The sequence below is a fragment of the Salminus brasiliensis genome, chromosome 12 (assembly GCF_030463535.1).
Source record: "Salminus brasiliensis chromosome 12, fSalBra1.hap2, whole genome shotgun sequence".
Classification (NCBI taxonomy): Eukaryota; Metazoa; Chordata; class Actinopteri; order Characiformes; family Bryconidae; genus Salminus; species Salminus brasiliensis.
In genome coordinates this window covers 32,846,498-32,867,719 of record NC_132889.1, presented here as the reverse complement: position 1 = coordinate 32,867,719, position 21,222 = coordinate 32,846,498, and the positions used below count along the sequence as shown (strand labels likewise).

Below are 21,222 nucleotides of genomic sequence, written 5' to 3'. Positions count from 1 at the left end.
TCCTCAGATTCAATACTTACAAAAAACATCCCTCCCGCCCCTCCCCAACTCTAAGCTGTCCTACATACAACCAGGAGAAGTTGAAAATGAAAAAATAAAATACAAACTTCCCCCAAACACACGGACGCACGCACGCAAAATAAGCCCACCCTCCCGTCCATTCACTGAGCGAACTAAACCATGCCATTCAAACATAAGACCTCTTCACATTCCTATAAAACACTCACCCGCGCTTACTAAAGCTACCCCCCCGCCCCCGCCCCTGACCACCCCATTACCCGATAACCTGCCTCACCTACCCCCTTCTCCGCTCCCCCAGTGACTCTTTAAAAAATATTATGTCAGTTACAGAGATCACATCCTGCACGTTTAGAATGGGGCGTTGCTTTTTTTTTCTTTCTTTCTTTCATGAAAAAAATAAACGGGTTTGACAAAAGTGCTCGACTGGACTTGTTTTGCGACAGAGAGAGAGAGAGGGGGAGAGAAAGGAGGTGGGATGAAAAAAGGGTAAAAAAAAAAAATAATAAAAAAAAGGGCAGAGGGAGCCTGAAAGAGGCACAAAAATTGTCCTATGAGCTGGTCAATGCCCAGAGGCACTCATGTATATAAACACACACAGAGCGCCCTCTAGTGACAACCCCTGGCTCTGCAGTCCAAAAACAGAGGCGCGAGGAATAATAATAAGAGGCCATCCCTTCACCTCCCTTTCACCCCACCCCCCCTCTCGCCCTCTCTCTTTTTGACCTCACGTCACCTCCCAGTCCCCAGAAAGGTTACATACGGTATTTTACATATAGATATTCTTATAAATATATATGGCCCTTATTGACAGAGAAATGTGAGCATTTTCACATTGAGATAAAAGTACCATAATCTCTATATAGCTAAGTGGAAAGTGTTGTCAGTGTAATAGAGCAGGCAGCAGTTTTTTGTCTCTTATGCTTTGCAATCGATCATTCACAGAGTAATACAAAAATACGATATCACCCCCAAAATAATTCAACTAAACAAAATAAACAAAAAAAGCTTCTTGGTATTTGCAAATTGTCCACTTCTTTCACCTCGATGCATTCGTGCTGCCCCTCTGATAAAATTCTCCTTTACACTTTTTTCCTGAGTAATACTTTAAGCCTTGTAACAGACAATCTTTTTTTTTTTTATCTCTTTTCTTTATTTAATTTTTTTTTGTTAATTTTTTTTTGCTAGTTCAGTTCTGGGCTACTCCCTGCCATTGCTATCTCATGGTTATCATACACTTGTGAAGCTGATTGCTAAAACATGATCATCCATTGGGGAGGAGGGGGGGGGGGCGTGTAACTTGTAACTGCTACTCTATTTTTACTTTAAAAATGTTGTTCTATCGATTAGCAGAGCAGTCTCTATAACACTACTGAAGAGAAAAGGGAAAAACATGATCATGTAATTCCTTTTTTTTTTCAAAAAGGAAAGAAGAAACACTAAAAAATTGCATCTCTTTTGGCCTCGCAGGCCAACCGCTCTGAAAGTTCATGGTAAATATGAATGGCAGTGAGATAATTACGAGAAAAAAAACAAAACAGAATGCAAATAATTAATAATAATAATAATAATAATAATAATAATAACAACAATAACCACAATAATAATAATAATAATAACAACAACAATGATACAAAACAAAAGACGAATTTCAAAAATATGACAAACAGAAGCTGTAAGCTCTGCAGCCTGTTCAGTTGTAGCTTTGGCTTGGCGGGGTTTTAGGGCCGGCACTGACAGAGTCGCTCACGTCAGCTAAAAGGCTGCTATACCCTGAGAATTCGGAGACCGGTGTCTGGATGCGGTGCTCTACCTCACCTCCGGGATCGGTGCCGAAGGCCAGGGGCCGCCGACCGCCTTTGAACTGCGCCCCGAACGCCTGCGCAAAGTTCTCGATCTGGTAGGAGCCCTTAGCTGGGTCCAGGCTCGCCAAAGTGTCCACAGCAGCGGCAGCCAGGGAATAACCTCCAGTCGAGGTGGTGGTGGCGATAGCGGCTCCATTTTTGGGGCCCTGGGGTTCTTTCTGGGCCCTGAGGTCAGCGGGCGGTGGATGGATCTGATAGGCGTTGGCGTTGGGGGTGTGTGGTGGTGGAGGTGGAGAGACGTGCTGTTTCTCCAGCTGCTCTGTGAGCTCCTGGGACGGCGTAAGCTGCTGGGAACGGGAGTGGGCCGAGGGCTCCAGGCCGGACAGGTGGAAGGCCTGCGGAGACGAGGAACCCTCTAAGAGCCCGAAGTGGGACTTTGGCACAGAGGTGAGGGAGGGAGAAGAGGATGAAGAAATCGGCTGAGCGAAGGAGTACTCCAGAGGTGAAGTGGTGTACACATGCTTGTCTGAAAGGAGCGTCCCAGAACTAGAATACGGGCCCGCAGCACCAACGGAAGGCCCTGGACCGAGAGAGAAGCCACCGCTGTGGCTGGTCCGTTCCAGTGCCTGCAAAAGGAAGCGAGAATACTCATGCATGATGGTCGTTTTGTCTCCGCCACCGGGACTCTGAGGGTCCTGTTCATGGCCAAGGGGATCCGGGCCCTCCGCAGGCACTGTCTGGAGCTCCACAGGATGAGAGTCAGACAGGTCGAAAGTCACGTCAGGCTTGTGGGCATAGTGGTCCAGCAAGCTCTGCAGAACCTCATCTGGAATGCCCGACTTGTCCTGCTTAATATCCACTAGTGGGGAGGAGTCGAGCAGCCCCAAAGAGGCGTCGCCGTCCATCACCCCGGAAACGACACCTTGAATGACTGTCGGCTGTGGGTGAAGGTGGGTTACACCCACATCGTACTCAGAAGCTCCGCCCACTACCCCTCCCACTCCCACTCCGTTATTGGCCGCATGCAGGTACCGCCGCTTCTTCAGGAACTGCATGGCATCGTCGTAATTGCTGCTACTGCTGGTGGGGACTGCTTTGGCCCCTGAACCCTGGAGAAGGCCCAAGCTGTCCATCTCCATGCTGCTAGGCTTGGGCTGACCTGTGACATGCCCGTTCTTCTCCAAGCCCTTCCTATTCCCCTTCTTGAAGGCCATTTTGGGGGCCCGGCCATGTTCCCCATGCATGCTGAGGCCAGGCTGGACTGCCCCTGCTGCTATAGACGAGGATGAAGATGATAAAGAAACCCCCCCATGGTTCTCCACAGTGCTGAAGTCATGCAGACCGTATCCCTCCGTCCCCTGACTGTGAGAGGGCCCCATGGGCCCCGCTGCCCTCTTGCGCTTGCCCCCCTCTCCGGCGTTTTTGGACTTGCCCCGTTTGCGGCCGGGGGTGGCCGTGTTTCCCTGAGTGATTCCGTAGCTGCCGTGCCCCATGTCACCCTCGCTGCCCAGCTCAAGTTCTTCACCATCAACACCTTTCTTTATGACGTCTCCACACGTCCGCTTGTGCTTCAACAACCGATCCGTCCTGGAAAAATACTGAGGGGACGAAGGGGACAAAAGTTACATAATTAAGTCACTGTAGTACAGGGTTTCTAGTAGGTCTAGCTCAATTAACGTGATCCTTTTTCAGAAAGAACACGACTTGCTGGCTGAACTGAGGCTCACCTGTTGGCAGGTGTCACACTTGTATGGCTTTTCTCCGCTGTGAGTTCTTTTGTGCCTCTCCATGTGGTACTTCTGAATGAAGCGCATGTTGCACTGGTCACAGCTAAAAGGCTTCTCTCCTGGAACATCAAAACCATGAGGAAGAATAAAATTAAGGGCAATTGGGAAATTGGATTCAATATAAGCAGATTAAAATAAGACTGAAGACCAAAGGTGGGGGGGAGGGGAAATATAATATATATTTATATATTATATATATATAAATAAATAACAACATACCACTGTGGATCTTCTCGTGTCTCTGCAGGAGGTATTTCTGAATGAAGCTCATATTACACTGACTACACCGGAAAGGCCTCTCACCTGGAGGAGTGGACAGCAGTACAACATGCAGGTAAGTGTGCGCAGGTGATTTACTTTCCCATACACCAATATACACACACACACACACACACACACACACACACAATTATATGTATAAATATAATAATAATAATACATATGTATAATACACATACAATGAGAGTCCATCATTAAAGGGAGTGAAATAATGCTACCTTTACCATATTTATCAACACAGGGATGTAAATTCACTACTTTCTGTATTAAATACAAAGCACATTTGTTTATTATTACTAGTGTTCAACTGAACAGTTAAATATTGATCAGACTGATTGGGTTATTTAACCCACGTTTCAAGCTGATATTAGATGATGTACTTGTTGTTGATGCAGTGTTTAGGTGATGTTGGACTTAAGTCTGCGCTTTATTCATTTCACTGCATTTCGAAGCAGACAGAAGCAAACTGCAGTCGCCATGTAAAAACCTTGTATACTGATTCCCATGTTGATGCATCTCTAGCTATCCTTATAAATCAGGCACTTTTACAAAAGCCTAACAGGACTGTATAAGTGTTTGATGCAGCTCCTTTAAAAATGAAAGGAATTTTTTATGTAGCAAAAAGGAGGAAAGAAAAATAAAATTAACTAATAATAAAAACAGTCTGGCAATAACATCACATAAAAGCTTAATTCCCCCCCTCGTTTATTTTAAACGCTCTCACAAGCACCCCCTAGTGTGGGAATGTTCAACAAGGAATTCTCTTGCACAGATGGAATTACTAGTTATGCTGTTGCAATTCCAGGGACAAAGAAAAAGGCTCTCAATAATATAATAGGGACTTCACGGACACCAAATCTTGAGAATCGCTCATCAAGACAGATGGTTAATTTCATCAATTATCAGATCTTATCAAAATCTGTGAAATTGCATAATGCAAGTATAATAATAACCTGACGATTAATATGCAATTCTTATTGAACGTAACCTTAAACCTAAACCTAGCCCTAACCTTGACCCTTTAGGGAAAGATTAAGGGTGAGATTTAAGGTTAGGTCAGGCTTACATTCAACTTCGAGTTCAGCTGCTTTTAAACAGGCATGGAGTTAAATGTTAGCTGACTGTCAGGTGAGCATCTACGAGGCAAACATTTAAAGCTTTATTAACATTATAATTAAAAATGTTCACAAAATGTTTTTTCAAAATTTTATATATTTATTTTAGATAATTTATTTATTTATTTTTTTTTATATTGCAGTCTCTCTTAAGAACATTTTATGCTAACGATACATAATAAGGCATAACGCAATTATAGTCTCATTTATATTTTGTAATTATTCAGACATTGGAATTTGAACATAAAGTGCTTAAATATCCTAAATAAAACAAATAAAACCACCATCTTCATACAATGTTGATATACTGTTAATTCACATTAAAGGGCTCTCTTCTCGTTAACCAAAAACAATGGGCAATATTGAGGGCCCTGTGCACACGCTGCCCGATAAGTTCAAGTGATTCGATCTTTCTGACATCACGAAGTGACATCATCAAGGTCTCTTTGACCACAGGCTCAATGTTTCAATGCTGTTCCTACCAGAAATCTTCGTTAACACACTTATCAAAAAAATATTTGGCACAGCACCAAATAGGTCTCAATCACATTCAACTTTTAACTTATTTATATTTATTTTTTTTATACAGTCTTCTCAAAAGGTACGCACTGTCCAGTGTAGTGTGTACTGACCAGTGTGTATGAGTACGTGTCTGCGGAGGTGGTAGGAGCTGCGGAAGGCTGCGCTGCAGTGGTCACAGATGTGCGGTTTGGAGCTGGGAGACAGACTCCCTCCGTCTGGATCCAGCATCATAGACTAGATACAGCAAAAAGAGGAACAATCAGTACCACACACATACGCATATATATGCAAGCTACCGGTCAAAAGTTTTAGAACACCCCCATTGTTTCAGTAGTCCACTGGCAGTGCTGCTTTTCTTGTTTTGTCACCTAAGCAACAATTTCCCTACCTTTGACCATAACTCCACCGGTCAAACCTGCAGCCCCAAGTCGTCTTCTACTTCCAGACTTGGTCCAGAGTGGAGCTCTGAGCTACAAGGTATTGTCACGTGAGGCACCCATCACACAAGCTGTTGACCTCTGACACTTGTCTTCTGATGCTGTTGTGAATCTGAGTCTGTCAGACCTCCTCCTGTACCAGACCTGTTCAGACCGTTTCTCCAGCTTCCAGGAGCTAATTGACGGCGTAGGAAACAGTACTCACCAAACGCTGCCGGAGTTTAGGCTCCACTTTTAGGAGTGAGAATGCTCAGTTTTCCTAAACATTATGAGAGCAATCCGAATTAGCAGAGTTGTGTAAATACTGCAGTGACTGTCTGTATTAACACTGCAGGGTTTGTTCATGTCCCGATCTGATCCACTGACTCGAGACCGGGAGCCTATTCAAACAATTTTAATGGATCAGGTACCAGCCTTTAAGGTTCCGATTAACTTCTGATCCTTAGGTTTGATGTAGCAGGGTGCCATCTGGCGTCCTCTAGGTGCCATTACTAGACATAATCCTCAGCTGCTGCAGACATTTGACATTATTTCGGTGAGCAAAACAAAACAAAGCTTTACTAGATCGCCTAATTCCAGTGAAGTTACCAGTTAGCAGCCAAAACAACAGCTAATTTTGGCTCTAATGCCTACCCTCCAGTCCACCTTAAATAGTGCCACAGTCACAGTGCGTACATTTCAACAGCAGGGCGTAACTGCTGCGTTATTTAAGGTGGAATGGAAAGGTCGGGGGGGGGGGGGGGGCCGTTTGTGCCCACGCTGCCAAAATCACCCAGTTTGGTTTAAGTTGAGGGATCTTAGACAGAGAGATCTTAATCAGTTATCTCCATTTGGGAGAATCCAACAGTCCTCCCATCCAGTCTTTACCCCTAAATTCCACCTGGTTAGAAACCAGACTATGGTGGAAATGCTCTGATCTACTAGCGAGAGAACCACGCTCCTTCCTTTGGTTCTAAACCAGCTCTGAACAGCACATTCGGAACCTAGGAGGCTAACTGAGTTGTCAAAGAGTCAGTCAGACTGGACTGTAAGATTAAACACTATAGAGTTTAAAACAGTCGCTTAAAAAGTTGCTCCAAACAAAGTAGATCAGATTAGACTTTAGTCTGATAACAGAAACGGTTACTAAAAACAGTGGCGCTCACTGTTGTGTATTAGAACATCTTACTTAAGTTGTGGGGCTGTATTGCTTTGTGACATTTGTTGTAAAAAGTGTAGAAATCAAATTTAAGTCAATTGATAGTCAACATTAAGAGACTCGGATTGGGTCTAGACCCTAGGAAACAGTTTGCATCCGTTTTCAAAGCCTAATTTACTTCCATTACTACCGACCAGCTGTACGTTGTTAACCAAATGACTTGATTTTACATTTTACATTATTTTTCAATTTAAGTCCATTTATTTTTGTCAGACCCCCTGGAGGCTGCTACTTAGCATTTCAGGTTATTTACTGGACTGGAAGTGGTAGGGGTGTTCTAAAACTTTTGACCGGTAGTCTCCACGCTACAGATCTGGAGAAGAAGTGTGCATCTGAGGGAGTTTATCTCTAGGAGTTAGAGGATGGAGACACATGTAACAAAACCAGAAGAGAAAGGGAGGAGTGTATCTGAACCTTCGCTTCTCCTCGTTTCCTCCGCGACTTGGCCTCCTGTCCGTCACCATTTGACCTTCGACCTTTCCTCCCAGAGGAGTCCTTTCCCAGCCGCCCCGACAGCTGGGGGAACAACAAAGGAAGAGAAGAATAGAGAAAGAGAGAGAGAACAAGAAGAAAACCTTAGCGCAGAGCAAAGCAGAGCCAGGAGGACGAGACGCACTCTTACGGTTCTCAGCTCATAGGCTGTAATATCATCTCCAACATTAAGACTAGACTACAGCCTAGTTTGGGCATCAAGAGTCCTATGATGTGTGTAAGTGTGTGTGTGTGTGTGTGTGTGTGTGTGTGTGTGTGTGGATGAGGCAGAAGGCACGGTGATAAAGTTCTTATTTACGAGCCTCTGAATCTTTCCCCTGAGAATCAGTGCCAGTTTCCATCTATGGAAAAGAGCGTTGGGATTATTCAGCAGCTGCGAGCGGCCGGGCAGCGGCTCCCTCTCTAAACCCTGAATAATCAGACGCCTCCCCGAGCAGCGAGAGCCCGAAACAAAGACCTGCACAGCTTAATGATGCTCGATTCACCCAACCTTTAAACACCAGCGCCTTTCACACACAGATTCACACCACGCTCGCGCACACACACACACTTATATACACACACACACACACACACTTATACACACTTAACCTCAGCCTGAGAAAGAGAGGGAGCGAGACAGAGAGAAAAGGTAGAACGACAAAGAAAATGGAGAGAGAAACAAGAGAAACAAAAGTTAACCTACAGCAAACAGAGCAGAACGAGAGAGAGACAAAAGGAAGAGAAAGAAAAATATGAAAAAATAAAAATTATGAGAGACGGGAGGGGGAAGCAAGAGTAGGCCTGGGCAGTATAACGATAGCACCCTTTACCCTTTAATTTAAAAATGTTGAGGGTCTCAAAATGAGCATGCTTTCAAAACTATGACATGTCTGATTGGTCAGATTTCTGTTCTTTGTTTATGTAGTACACCAAAATAGCTCACTCCCCCATGTGCATTTAAGATAGCCACAGGGAGGGGGCACTGCGGGAGCTTATGGATTTGTGATGAATCCCTTTGGAGATGCATTGATACAACTTTGATAAAAGAACCTTGAACTTTTGAGGTTCTTCAGTTTGAAACTGTGGAGGAACTTCGTTTTTTTTTAGTGTGCAAGTTCAGCAACATGCTAAGCTCCATCCAAAACGAGAGCTAGCAAACGTGAACGAACCAGTCAACTAAATCTGCCTGAAAACTGCTTTGCCCTTCCACTCTGTCTGAGTGCTTCTCGTCTAAACGTTTATAAGTGGGGTTTCTGTCAGACTGTAGGAAACTGCGTAAACGTGGAACCATCACCGTTCTGTATAAAATCTTCACCCCCGTATAAAAAAAGTGGATACCACCCAAGTCAAAAGACGAACAAAAGAACAGGAAAAGGAGAGAAAGACGGGCAGATGGGAAAAAGAGATTCGGAATGAAGATATAAAGACAGACGAAAACAGAAAAGAGGAACAAGAGAGTTTATGGTGACCCTCTGGTTTATGGTGGATACAGACCATAAACAGTCAAAATGAGAGGGAAAAAAAGAGCTGAGAGAAACAGATACAAACAAGAGCAAGAGAGAAAGAGAATTTGAGATATAAATAAAGGATAGAAGAAATGAAGCCAGATCAGCCATAACATTAGCACCACTGACGGGTGAAGTGGCTACAGTGGCTTCATCAGTCAATGGGTGGGATCTACACATTAGACAGCAAGTAAACAGTCAGCTCTTGAAGGTGACATGGGGAGAAATGGGTGAGAGTAAGAATCTGAGCCACTCTGACAAAGCTTGAACTGTGAAATGACTGGGTCAGAACATCTCCCAAACATCAGGCAGGTCTTTTGGGGTGTTCCTGGTGGGCGGTGGGCAGCATCTACCAAAAGATGCCAACTGGTGAACTGGTGACAGGGTCATGGACACCTAAGGCTCACTGATGCGATCCAAATAGGCCCCACCCTCACAACTTAACTCACAGGACGTAAAGGATCTGCTGCTAACTGTAGTCTTGGTACCAGGTACCACAGGACACCTTCAGAGGTGTCGTGGAGTCCATGCCTCCAACGCTCAGATCTGTTGTGGCGGGGGCCGACTCAACATTGGGTGCTAATGTTATGGCTGATCGGTGTAACGAGATATAAAGAAAGGAAGAGAGACCGGGACAAATAGAGCATAAGAGCCAGAAAAAGGAAGGAAAAAGAAGAACAAAGGAGATGTGGATATAGACAGCGAAAGCACGCAAGAGAAAGCAAGAGCGCGAGAGAGACCATCTGAGAGATAAAAAGGGGAAAACTAAAAATATATAGATGAAGATAAAAAGAGGAAAAAAGGAAAGAAAAAGTGAGGAGAGAGAGAGAGACAGAAAAGTGAGCCTAGAGCAAACAGAGCAGAGTGTGCGCGAGAGTGTGCGCGAGAGCGGGATGAAATATCAGAGGTTTTCTGGATTAAATTAGGCACGGAGCTAGCCAAAACAAACCCAGCTTCATTTCCTCCTCCACTGCAGCCGAGTGGAGTGGAAAAATAACCAGGCCCCCACGACACTGCAGCTAATAACACTGGAACCAGCTCTACGGCAGGAGCAGAGGACCAAATTCCACAAAACTTCCCCAAACGGATCAGGAAGAACTCATCCTGTCTCAGGACGCCTCAGGAGAATGACTCAAGGCTGAGTTTGCATATAAAAGGTAGCCCTGACTGACGATTCCTTGCAAATGGGAACGGTTAGTCAGTCAGTTAGTCAGCTGCCCGCGGCTACAGCTTAGAGATGCAGGTGCCGCGTCTCTGAGCCTTGGAGTCATTTCCGCCTCACAGTCGCCCATTCACCAGCGGAGGCCATCGGGGGGGAAAAAAAATCCTTACAGCAATTGAACAGCTAATCATCCAATTAGTGTTCACATGAGCTTGCCAAGAGCTTCATGCTCCCAGCATGCAGGCTGGTGGCCCGTGTGTGTGAGAGAGAGTGTGTGTGTGTGTATGCATGCCTCTACATGCCTCTGCTTTTCTGGCCAAGCTTACCTCACTCCCTCATTCGGAACGGAAGCCAGACGACACCATTCCCAGAGAGTGGAGTTTATATTTCACAGCTCCAGCTCATCTCCAGATTTACTGCTTTGTTAGACTCTGAGCTTCAGAGCCAACACGAGGCCACTTCAGCTTCTTATTCCATAAGAGGACAGAGGACGACAGGCACAGCAGCGGAGCACTGACCAGTAACCAACGCTGTGCTGGACCTTAATTCCACAACGTGCTGTTCAAACTCTGGGCTGATCTGGGCTGATCCCAACACCGCAAAACCAAAAGAATGACTCTCAAGGCACGCTAATGTCCAAATGTTTGTGGACACCTGTAGAGAAGTACTGCCAATAGAATAAGTTCAATTCAATACTTTTGGGATGAGTTAGGGATGAGGTGGAGTGGTAATCATCCAACATCCTGACCTCACCAAAGCTCGTCTTTTAACACAATCAAACACTCACAGCAATGTTCCTCCAGAATCTAGTGAAAAGCCTTCTTCCCTTAACAGTAGAGACAGTTACTCCAACAAAAGCAGGGAAACTTTAATGGATTTCAGAAGAAACACTGAATGAGCAGGTGTCCCAATACTTTTGGCCATATCGTGTAGGGAAGCGTGAAGAGCCTTTCAAAGGTTCATCCTTTAAAAGGTTTGTCACCCTCATACGCCTCGATTACAAACGTGGTTCTTCACAGAACCAAAAGTTGTTCTCTAATGGAGTCAAGAGCAATAGTGAGGTCAGGATGATGGATGATCACCAACCCACCTCATCCCCAACTGTTCCACTGCTCCACAGCTCAACGCTGGGAACTCCTAGTCCACGCCTGGCATTAGGCATGGAGCCAATAGGTTCATCTTTGTTCATCTACTTCAGAGAGTACTTCTTCACAGGGACTAGACAAGCTCTGTGTGTACATATGCATTTGCACATCTTTGTCAACAGTAAGTGCAACTTAAAACAGCTGGATGCGTTTATGACGTTAGCGTCCACAAACTTTTGGACAGGTAGTGCATAACATGTGTGTGCCCTGTCAATGTTCACAACCAACACAAACACTTACGTTTCCCAGGCTGAGGTCGTGTACCAGCAGGCTCTGATGGTTGCCTAGCGACATCTCCAGCAGCTCTCCTGAACTCCGTCCCCCTGCTCCGGCCCCGCCTCCCGGGTACAGGGGTAATCTGTAGTCATGTTCGGACACCTTCTCCTGCTTAATGCCCATGGCGTGCACATAGTCGCCTACACCTCCCATCATGCCTCCACCAGCACCTCCACCCATCAGTCCTCCTCCAAGCAAGCCGCCGCCACCACCGCCGCCGCCTCCTCCTCCGCCACCACCACCTCCTCCTCCTCCTCCTCCTCCTCCTCCACCTCCACCACAGTCCGGCGAGTCCCTCTCCTTCTTCAGGATCATCTCATGTGGTTGCAGTTCAGCCATGACTGTCTGGCTGGCCAGGCGGGTGAAGCTGGTGACCGGGGGCAGGTGGCTGAACATGAGCATGCCCGGGCCGAAGCCAGTGTCCATCCCACCGCCGGAGCGCAGGAACTCGTTGCCGAGTTTGTCCTGAATGAGGCTCATGGTCACTGGTGAAGGCTCCCACACAGAGCTGAGTGACTCTTACACTGGAACAGACACTGATGGAGTCTTCAACACAGGGGCAGCGCTCTCATCCTGAGAGAGAGAGAGAGAGAGAGAGAGAGAGAGAGAGAGAGAGAGAGAGAGAGAGATATGTAAACAATAGAAAATGACAGACAAGCAGTCGCTCGAGTCTCTCGTCTAAGCGTTTATAAGTGGGGTTTCAGTCAGACAGGCTTGAGTTTGCTCTGTGGTGAGAAGACGGTCATCCAGCTAACTAAGCTAATGCTAACCAGCTCATCTCTCCTGATTCAAAGCAGTTTAACACTGTAATGGTCAGACTGACCACTGGTCATTTTTCGGTTTTTAAAAATGAGGCAGGAGGACATGGTAAGGAAGCTTTGGAACTCCCACAATTTAGCCAAAAGTTTGTGGACACAGTTCCGTTTGACTAATCTTTTGGCATTAGGCCGTTTATCCGGATGTTTTGGACTCCAACACTCCAACACAGAAGTATTAGCATAAAACATAGCAACTCCCTGGGATACAACGGCAACCACTTAGGACCACCACAGAAACCGCTTGGGTGGTCATGTACCAGCAACCAACTAGAAACACCATAAAATCAACCAATTCAGATACCGCAGCAATCACCTAGCAACATCGTAGCATCTCCCTGGGATACCACAGCAACCACTTAGAAATACCACAGCAATCACTTCTGGGACACCAAAGGGAATCAATTAGCAACACCACAGCAACCGTCTGGGATACCATAGTAACCACCTAGCCACACCTTACCAACCACCTAGGTGGAATGTTTGGAATCCAAATCTAACACAGAGGATTCACAACGGATACCGCTCACACCTGCTTGGTTGGCAGGTGTTTTCATGTGTGACCAATTTCCAGAAGATTTGCACCAATCAATTTTAGGAAAACTGCTCTAGAATTTTACTATTAATTAAAAATGAATTATGTGTAATATCACAATAAGCTGATATATCGATATTCACTTACTTTCAGCTGTTGAAGTGAACTGCTTCTACCATCAGCCACTCCTGCTAATGAAGCGCTGGCACTGGGCTTCAGATACACACACAATAATTAACTAAGCACAATAAGTTGCCACTTTTGAGACACGAGAACCCTTCATAATAAACACTACTAAAATGACTAAAGGCTCACCGGGAGGTGTGTGTGTGTGTGTGTGTTTCTTTGAGAGCACAGATTGTGCGACGGGGCCACACTGGTCCTTAGGGACGGCAGCCGAGCGCTCTTTGATCCAACCATTAAGTGCTTAGCTGCATTAATCACACAGGCTGGTGGGTCAGCCAGACTGAGAGGGAGACGCTCACATGCTTATACTCACACACTTCAGCTGCTCGCTCGCTCTCTCACACACACACACACACACACACACACACACACACACACACACACACACACACACACACACACACACACACACCTCCTTTACACATGCTAGCCTAGTTGGAGAACGTGGGAGGCCACCACAATAACTTGCACAATACCACCATCATCTTCCTCCCCATCTTCATCATCGGAAAACGTACAGATCTTACAGGTCGACTGCTCTACACACAGGCTAATTAATCAGTCATTAGTCCTGATGCAGAAACCCTCATTAATTATTTTTTAACTGTTCAGTTTAACACATTGGTCAGTTTACCACACTGACCCCACATGGGTCAGTTTTAGGGTTTATAAAATTGATGATGCGTGTGGCAGTAAAGGACTTCTAAGAGTTGAAAAACCTGCAATGTGGGCCAGCACACCGGCTTTAAGGGGTATAATAATAGCAGCATCTTATTGGCCAGGTTTTAAAGTGAATATGTGAAGACCAAACTCCAACACACTGGATGAATTAAGCTAAAGTAAAGGATGAAGTAAGCTTGTAATTAGGGATTTACCGGAATTAACAAGGCAGGATATTTAGTTTTTGTTTAAATAAATGACAAGGCTTTAAATGTGCCCTAGAAACATTGGCAAAACAGGATAAAAAGAGTTCAGTAGATGCAAATTTTATACCAGGAACCTCAAACTAAACTTTTCCCAAAAGAAAATCAGAGCCGGACAACAGGCCAATGCCAAAACCTCAAAACTGTTACATCACAGTCTTGACTCACTAATATTCACACCCCAAAATGTACATACATAGTCTCCCAAGAATCTTCTCTAATATATTAATCAGTACAACTGCTGACCAGCACATCACTGCAGGACTCTAGATACCTTGGAAAGCATGTAACCTCAACTTGCTACGTAAATCAGGCCTCCTGCCTACAGCTTTGCCCATGCCAGCGTCCAGGAACTCAAACGCATAGCACAAAGAAAAACAGCCATGCTATGGTACATGGCTCCTGTGAGCAGCTGCAGTGCCTCGTTACCCCCCCCCCCTTTTTTTCCAGACGCAAGTAGCTCCTCCTTCTCTGTTATGCATTGCATTCTTCAAAACCACAAAACAAACACCCACCGCTTCTACTGGTGGGCTCTACTTTGAACTGGGATGTCGGAATTTCCCAGTTCCAAGTAGGAAATTCACGTCGGATTTCGTACTCAAAGCCAGGAGAGCCTCACCAAAATCCAAGATTGGCAGATCAACAGTAGTATTATAAGCTCTATCAGCACTTCTATCTGTTTGTGTCTCTGTAAATCAGTCGTTCATGCAGTACTGTCCGGCGTCCATCTGTAGACCTATAGTGTTCGGATGCACAAAATACTGTACAAGGCATCATCAACTGGTATTGCTAACCCAGTTGATTTTTAGCGGTAACGGTTTCTGGAGATGTTCGGAAATAGTGCACAACTATCTGAACCATTAACTGAAACAACTCGGGTGCGCCGGCATTCCCAGCCCCAACCTCTGAGATAGATATCCACGCTTCACACTTATGCTGCGTTCTGTTTGAGTATACTCAAATTCAATATTTAGCAATACTACACCCACAACTACACCCTCAACAACTAGTTATTATAACTAATCTTTTTTTTTTTTTATTGTCAGGTAAAATAACAGAGTGGTAAATAGGCTTGTTAAACAGCATCTGAGCATTTTTCACCCCAACCAAGTCACAAACTTGCTATTTATACAAAAACACACACAAATAAATATCAAACAACGCAATATACTGAATGAGGGCATTCTTCAGCTCCTTTAAACTAGGAACGCCAATCTTCTATATTCTGCGGACTAAGGGTACCTGGTTGAAGCATCACAGAGATATCGTGAAATACTGAAACACATCAGTACGATTATTAATGCAGCACAATAAATAAAACAGGTATCTGAGTGCAGTAACCCCACATCCCTCAGCCTAATAACCATCTACCCATCCATGCATCTATTGATCTTCAGCCACCAACAGTAAACCCACCAAAATACCTACCCTGCATCAGCCTGAAGGAAAGCAAACACACTGGTAAACCCCACATGAGCCAAAACTGCCAGGAAACCATTAACCCTCAAACCCTACAGGCCTGAATGTGGGCCCGTACTCCAACTCCTCACCAGTTCCTCAAACCACACAGGCCACATTTTAGCCCCACAGTAATTACTGAATCATTTATTGTCTAGACTGACTTCTGTTGTAAATAATACACGATTTATTGTAGATATTATTTCACATATAGTAAATAGTGACACATGTATAGAAGATACTGAATGAGTCAAGTTACTGCATAGACGGTTCTACAGTTAAAACTAAAAGCCTGGAGTTTAAGGGGTCAACAAATAGTAAGTACTTCAAATGGTAATACCTAGTCCAAGCATGGCAGCATGAGGAGAAATGGTACAATCCCTCAACCCAATAAGCATCTACACATCCATCAAGCCATCCAAAACGCAGGTATTTGAGTGCATTACCTAATTATTCTGCTCTTAGAAAGGTCTGTCTGATGCTCACAATTTTCTAAGGAACTATACACCACACATAGGAGACATGTAGGATCCCTACTTTATCATGAGTGGTTTATCATTTTTTGACATTATAATCCAACATGAGTCATTACATCTCCAAAATGTCAACTTCACAGGAGAAGGAAACTCACCATTGACAAATGGTATAAAATTAATTAATATACCATACTAGAGCTGGGCAATATGACGATATTATATCGTATCGTGATAAATTTATTGTTATCGTGATATGGTTTTCTAAGCATATCAAGGATACTGTTAGTGCTTAATAAACACTGATCAGCTGCAGATTTCATTACTAACAGTCTAATTAGACTAGTTTAATTAGATGAAGAGCTGCAGACGCTGAATACAAATCGCTGTATTCAGTACGGGAGAGTCTCTGAATAGTAGTTTAGAAAAATCTGTCGCTACTGATGTCTTTAGTCTGTGATTACAGGCATTACGGGTCTTTAAATATTGTGATATAGTATTATTAGCCCTATTATATAACACATAATGAATGAATGAATGAAATAAATCAAGTGGATCAGTCCAGAAATCTCACATTCAGCATATCCCTAGTTATCTGTGTTATAGCGTAATCAGTAGGGCCCTAATCCACAGTACTTAGAGTGTATAATCAGTAAAGATCCGTACAAGTGGCTCTTAAAAAGCCAGCCCTCTATTCACTGTCTGTTCATCCTATTTGTGCGGATTTGTGGCCCAGTGTTTGACCACAGGCTGCAACTGACCGCTAACAGCACTGGGACAGATAAACCCTACTACTGGAAGCCCATCACTCAATAGTCTTCCAACTACAGGAACACGCAGGCCTACTGCTTCACACTGTGCCTTACCATCACACACTTGGGGTGGAGGGTTGAGCTACTGTACTGTACTTTAAGACCATGATGAACAGCGAGTAAAAGACCACCTCTAAACAAGCTTTCTACAGGCATGTCTGAGACGCAGAGCTTCGAAGGAACTGCTGCAGAAGACTTGAAAATACTTAACAGCTTAACTGAGCTAAACCTCGTTCTTGGCCACAGGAACACAGGCTGTGCACTGGAGATCATCATCATCATCATCATCATCATCATCATCTTCATCAGACGCAGAACGAAAACTGGTTGGTGTTCTTTCCACAGGCTGTATTTTGAACATTTGGGATTAAGGTGGTGTTATCAACACAAACACAGATGTTCAGCCCATGTTTAGCCTGCAACCCTGTTAAGAGCAACACCGCCAGCAATCACACCCAGAGCATTATAATGTCCAAATGTTTGTGGACACCCCTTCTAACGGACATACTCAGCCACTTTAAGGTGCACCTATTGCGCGCGCACACAGCTTCTTAAGTCCCTGTAGAGAAGTACTGCCAATCAAATAGGACTCTCCGAAGCAGATAAGCATGAAGCTATGGGCACCATGTCCAACACCAGGCGTGTGTCCTCTTCATTCAATAGTTTTAGGAGGGTTGTGATGAGGTGGGATGGTGATCATCCAGCATCCTGACCTCACTAACGCTCTTGTTGAGGAATGCAAAACAAATCCTCACAGTACTGCTCCACCAAAATCTAGCAGAAGGCCTTCTTTCCCTGGACAGTAGAGACAGTTACTCCAAGGACAAACTTTAATATCCATGTAAAGTACCTTCATTTGATGTTCTTCAGGGGTTTATCACACATTGAGCTTTATTCATCCACCGTTTCTTCTTAAAAGTGGCTCTTCCACGGCATCTCTCAAAGAACCCATGGCGGCACCTCAACACTGGGGACTTGGCAAATCAGACGAACCGTCGCTGAAGTGCACCGATCGTGCTTCTTAAGAACGACCGCTCAATCTCGCTGAATTATTCAGGCTTACTCCAAAGAAGGCCTCAGACAGTTCAGACGTTCACCAATGCAAATACAACCAAGCCCAGCGTGTTATCTACTGGCTCATCATGATCTGCACGCTCTATCGGCAAACGGTCAAGCTGACACTTTCGTGAGTGTGTTGATGCCTCCATAACATAAGAATGAACACAAATAAGCATAAATGGAGGGGTCAGTTACTCAGGAAGTGTTCAGCAAGTGTACAGACATGCTGGCTAGAACAACACAGGTTTGGTTCCTGGCATCTCTGTGAACTCCAGCATTAGTTCAGTTCCACCAGCAGCTCAACCCATCTGTTTTTAAGGGGTTACAAACCTTAAACCCCAAAAGCTGCTGTTGCTCCTTTAAAAGAACCAAAAATAAGTAAATAATTAAAAAAGTCATTCCCAAAACCCCCAAAACTGTTACGTCAGTCTTGACTTGTTATATTTACCAAACCCCTAGAAACCCCACTAGAGAAAGCTCTAGCCAAAGCTGGTAAAACTGTAAAACTCAACGCCGACTTTAGAGAATATGGTGTTGTTGATATTAGAAAGCAGCTTGTCGTCTCAAGATTTGGGAACACCGGTTGCTACGAGTCCACGACTTTACCTGTGCCACTGTCCGCAGAAGGGGAGCAAGGATCCACGCAAGTCTAAAAGCTAACGCTAGCCAACACAGCATTTCATCATCTGCTCTCTCATTTGTCTGTACCCTTGAAAACAACCTGTAACTATCTCAGCTGAGCCAAACTAGAGCTAAACATGCACCAGAAGGGAAAGCACCAGTTATTTATATCTAATATTTAGAACAATAATAATAAAAATGCTAACAACTAACCGGCTGCAATCTTAGCTTGCTAACTGCACATCTCGCTGAGAGGACACAATGAGAGGACAGCAGCACTATCCTGCAAATTATTGTGATTCAGGATAGATTTGACCCAAATACAAATCAGCAACAGCACAGCAGCTCAAGGACCAATCATACATTTAAGCAGTTCTTCAATTCATTCATTTCAACCAAACTCACATCAGGCTTATCCCCAATGGAGAATCCCAGAATGAGAAGCAACATTACAAAATCTCCTCAAACCTTCAATCTCCACCAACAGATCTACCAAAATATCCACCATGCCTCAGCGTGAATGGAGGCAAACACTCAAGCAACCCTCATCTGAACTAAGACCGCCAGCAGCCATTACCCCTTTACACCCTAAAGGCCTGAATGTGGGCCCGATGTGTCAATTTCCCACCATCAAACCACACAGCCTTCATTTTACACTGAATCAGTTAGAGTATCTAAACAACAAATGGACAACAAACACTGAACAGTCAGTTCTAAAGTTAAAAGGGGGTCCAAGGGGTCAACAAAGTACTTAAAGATAGTAATACCTGGTCCAAGCATAGCAGCACCAATAACCTCAACCCAATAACCATCTTCCCATCCACAACCTCAATCCATCCATGCGTCTATTGATCTTCAGCCACCAACAGTAAACCCACCAAAATACCTACCCTGCATCAGCCTGAAGGAAAGCAAACACACTGGTAAACCCCACATGAGCCAAAACTGCCAGGAAACCATTAACCCTCAAACCCTACAGGCCTGAATGTGGGCCCGTACTCCAACTCCTCACCAGTTCCTCAAACCACACAGGCCACATTTTAGCCTCACAGTAATTACTGAATCATTTATTGTCTAGACTGACTTCTGTTGTAAATAATACACGATTTATTGTAGATATTATTTCACATGTAGTAAATAGTGACACATGTATAGAAGATACTGAATGAGTCAAGTTACTGCATTGACGGTTCTACAAAGTACTTCAAATGGTAATACCTAGTCCAAGCATAGCCGAATAAGGAAAAATTGGTGCAATCCCTCAACCCAATAACCATCTACACATCCATCCAGGCATCCATCTATTCATCGCCAACAACAAACCCCCATAAAATACCTACCATGCATCAGCCTGAAGGAAAGCAAACACACTGGTAAACCCCACATGAGCCAAAACTGCCAGGAAACCATTAACCCTCAAACCCTACAGGCCTGAATGTGGGCCCGTACTCCAACTCCTCACCAGTTCCTCAAACCACACAGGCCACATTTTAGCCTCATAGTAATTACTGAATCATTTATAGCAGATGCTGAGTCATTTATACTGAATACTGAATCATTCATAGTACATACTGAACCAGACACTGTAGACACCACCTCACATACACTAAAGAGTGGCATGTAAAGAAGATCCTGAATGAGTGAAGTTACTGAACAGCCAGTTCTAAAGTTAAAAGGGGGTCCAAGGGGTCTACAAGGGGTCTGCATTACTTAAAATAGCAATACCTGGTCCAAGCATAGCTGCACGAGGAGAAGGGTTACAATCCCTCAGTCCAATACCCATCTACCCATCCATGCATGCATGCATGCATGCAGCTATTCATCTTCAGTCACCAGCAATAAACACACCAAAATACCTACTATGCATCAGCCTGGAGGAAGGCAAACAGTCTAGTGAACCTCATCTGCACTAAATCCAGACTCCAACCCGACCAGCAGCAGCTGTGATTGAGCAGGTCTGTGTCGTAAAGCACAAAAAGGGGACTTGACTTCACGAGGCTCTGGCTCTTTGTGCATTGTGTGCGGCGCAGGGTGATGCAGCTGGTATGTAAATAGCTGCTGCTGCTGCTGCTGCTGCTGGTGGTGGTGGTGGTTGTGTTGGTGTGGGTGCATTAGCCAAACTGGGCTAGCACTTCCATCAGACCGAACCGGAGCTTCCCCGAGCAGCAGAACGACAAGCAGAGTGCAACAACACCGAGCTCCGAAAAACTGCTGAATTAATGCGGTGCCGTGCAGGCTAATAACAGCAACGCTCGTGCACTCACAATGCAGAGGCCCCAGCCAGCCATGCTAATCTGTTAGCTGCTATGAAGCTACGCAAGGCGAGGGTAAATAAACGGAGCTCGCAAACGCACGCACAAAGAGAGACCGAGGGAGAGAGAGGGAGGGAGACCGTGGGGGAGAGAGAGAGAGGGAGAGAGAGATTGGGAATGTACGTGCGTACGAGAAAGGCAGCGCGACCGAGAGCACGCGCTACGCAACGCATTCGCGTTGAAGAGACAACGGAGCGCTCGCGCGTTCCGCAAAAGAAAAAAGAAAAAAGCAGCGCGCGCGCACACACACACACACACACACACATACACGCATACAGAAGTTAAGCAAAGAAAAACCCCGTCAG

General features: G+C 44.8%; 1 protein-coding gene across 3 annotated transcripts in view; it reads right to left on the bottom strand.

Moving 5' to 3' along the window:
• Window positions 1-329: 329 nt before the first annotated feature.
• Window positions 330-21,222, bottom strand: part of znf281a (zinc finger protein 281a) — a 70,510-nt gene continuing 49,617 nt past the window's right edge. The window contains exons 2-8 of one of the 3 annotated variants that reach the window (XM_072693053.1): window positions 13,221-13,671; window positions 11,688-12,296; window positions 7,576-7,677; window positions 5,637-5,760; window positions 3,830-3,913; window positions 3,551-3,669; window positions 330-3,421 (exon numbers count right to left, since the gene is read on the bottom strand). In XM_072693053.1, the coding sequence (XP_072549154.1) occupies window positions 1,712-3,421; window positions 3,551-3,669; window positions 3,830-3,913; window positions 5,637-5,760; window positions 7,576-7,677; window positions 11,688-12,203 (2,655 nt within the window). In that variant the 5' untranslated portion in view covers window positions 12,204-12,296; window positions 13,221-13,671 and the 3' untranslated portion in view covers window positions 330-1,711. Of the gene's footprint in view, window positions 3,422-3,550; window positions 3,670-3,829; window positions 3,914-5,636; window positions 5,761-7,575; window positions 7,678-11,687; window positions 12,297-13,220; window positions 13,672-20,465; window positions 20,598-21,222 lie in introns of those variants that run through there. The other 2 variants (XM_072693054.1, XM_072693051.1) reach the window with 2 other exon arrangements.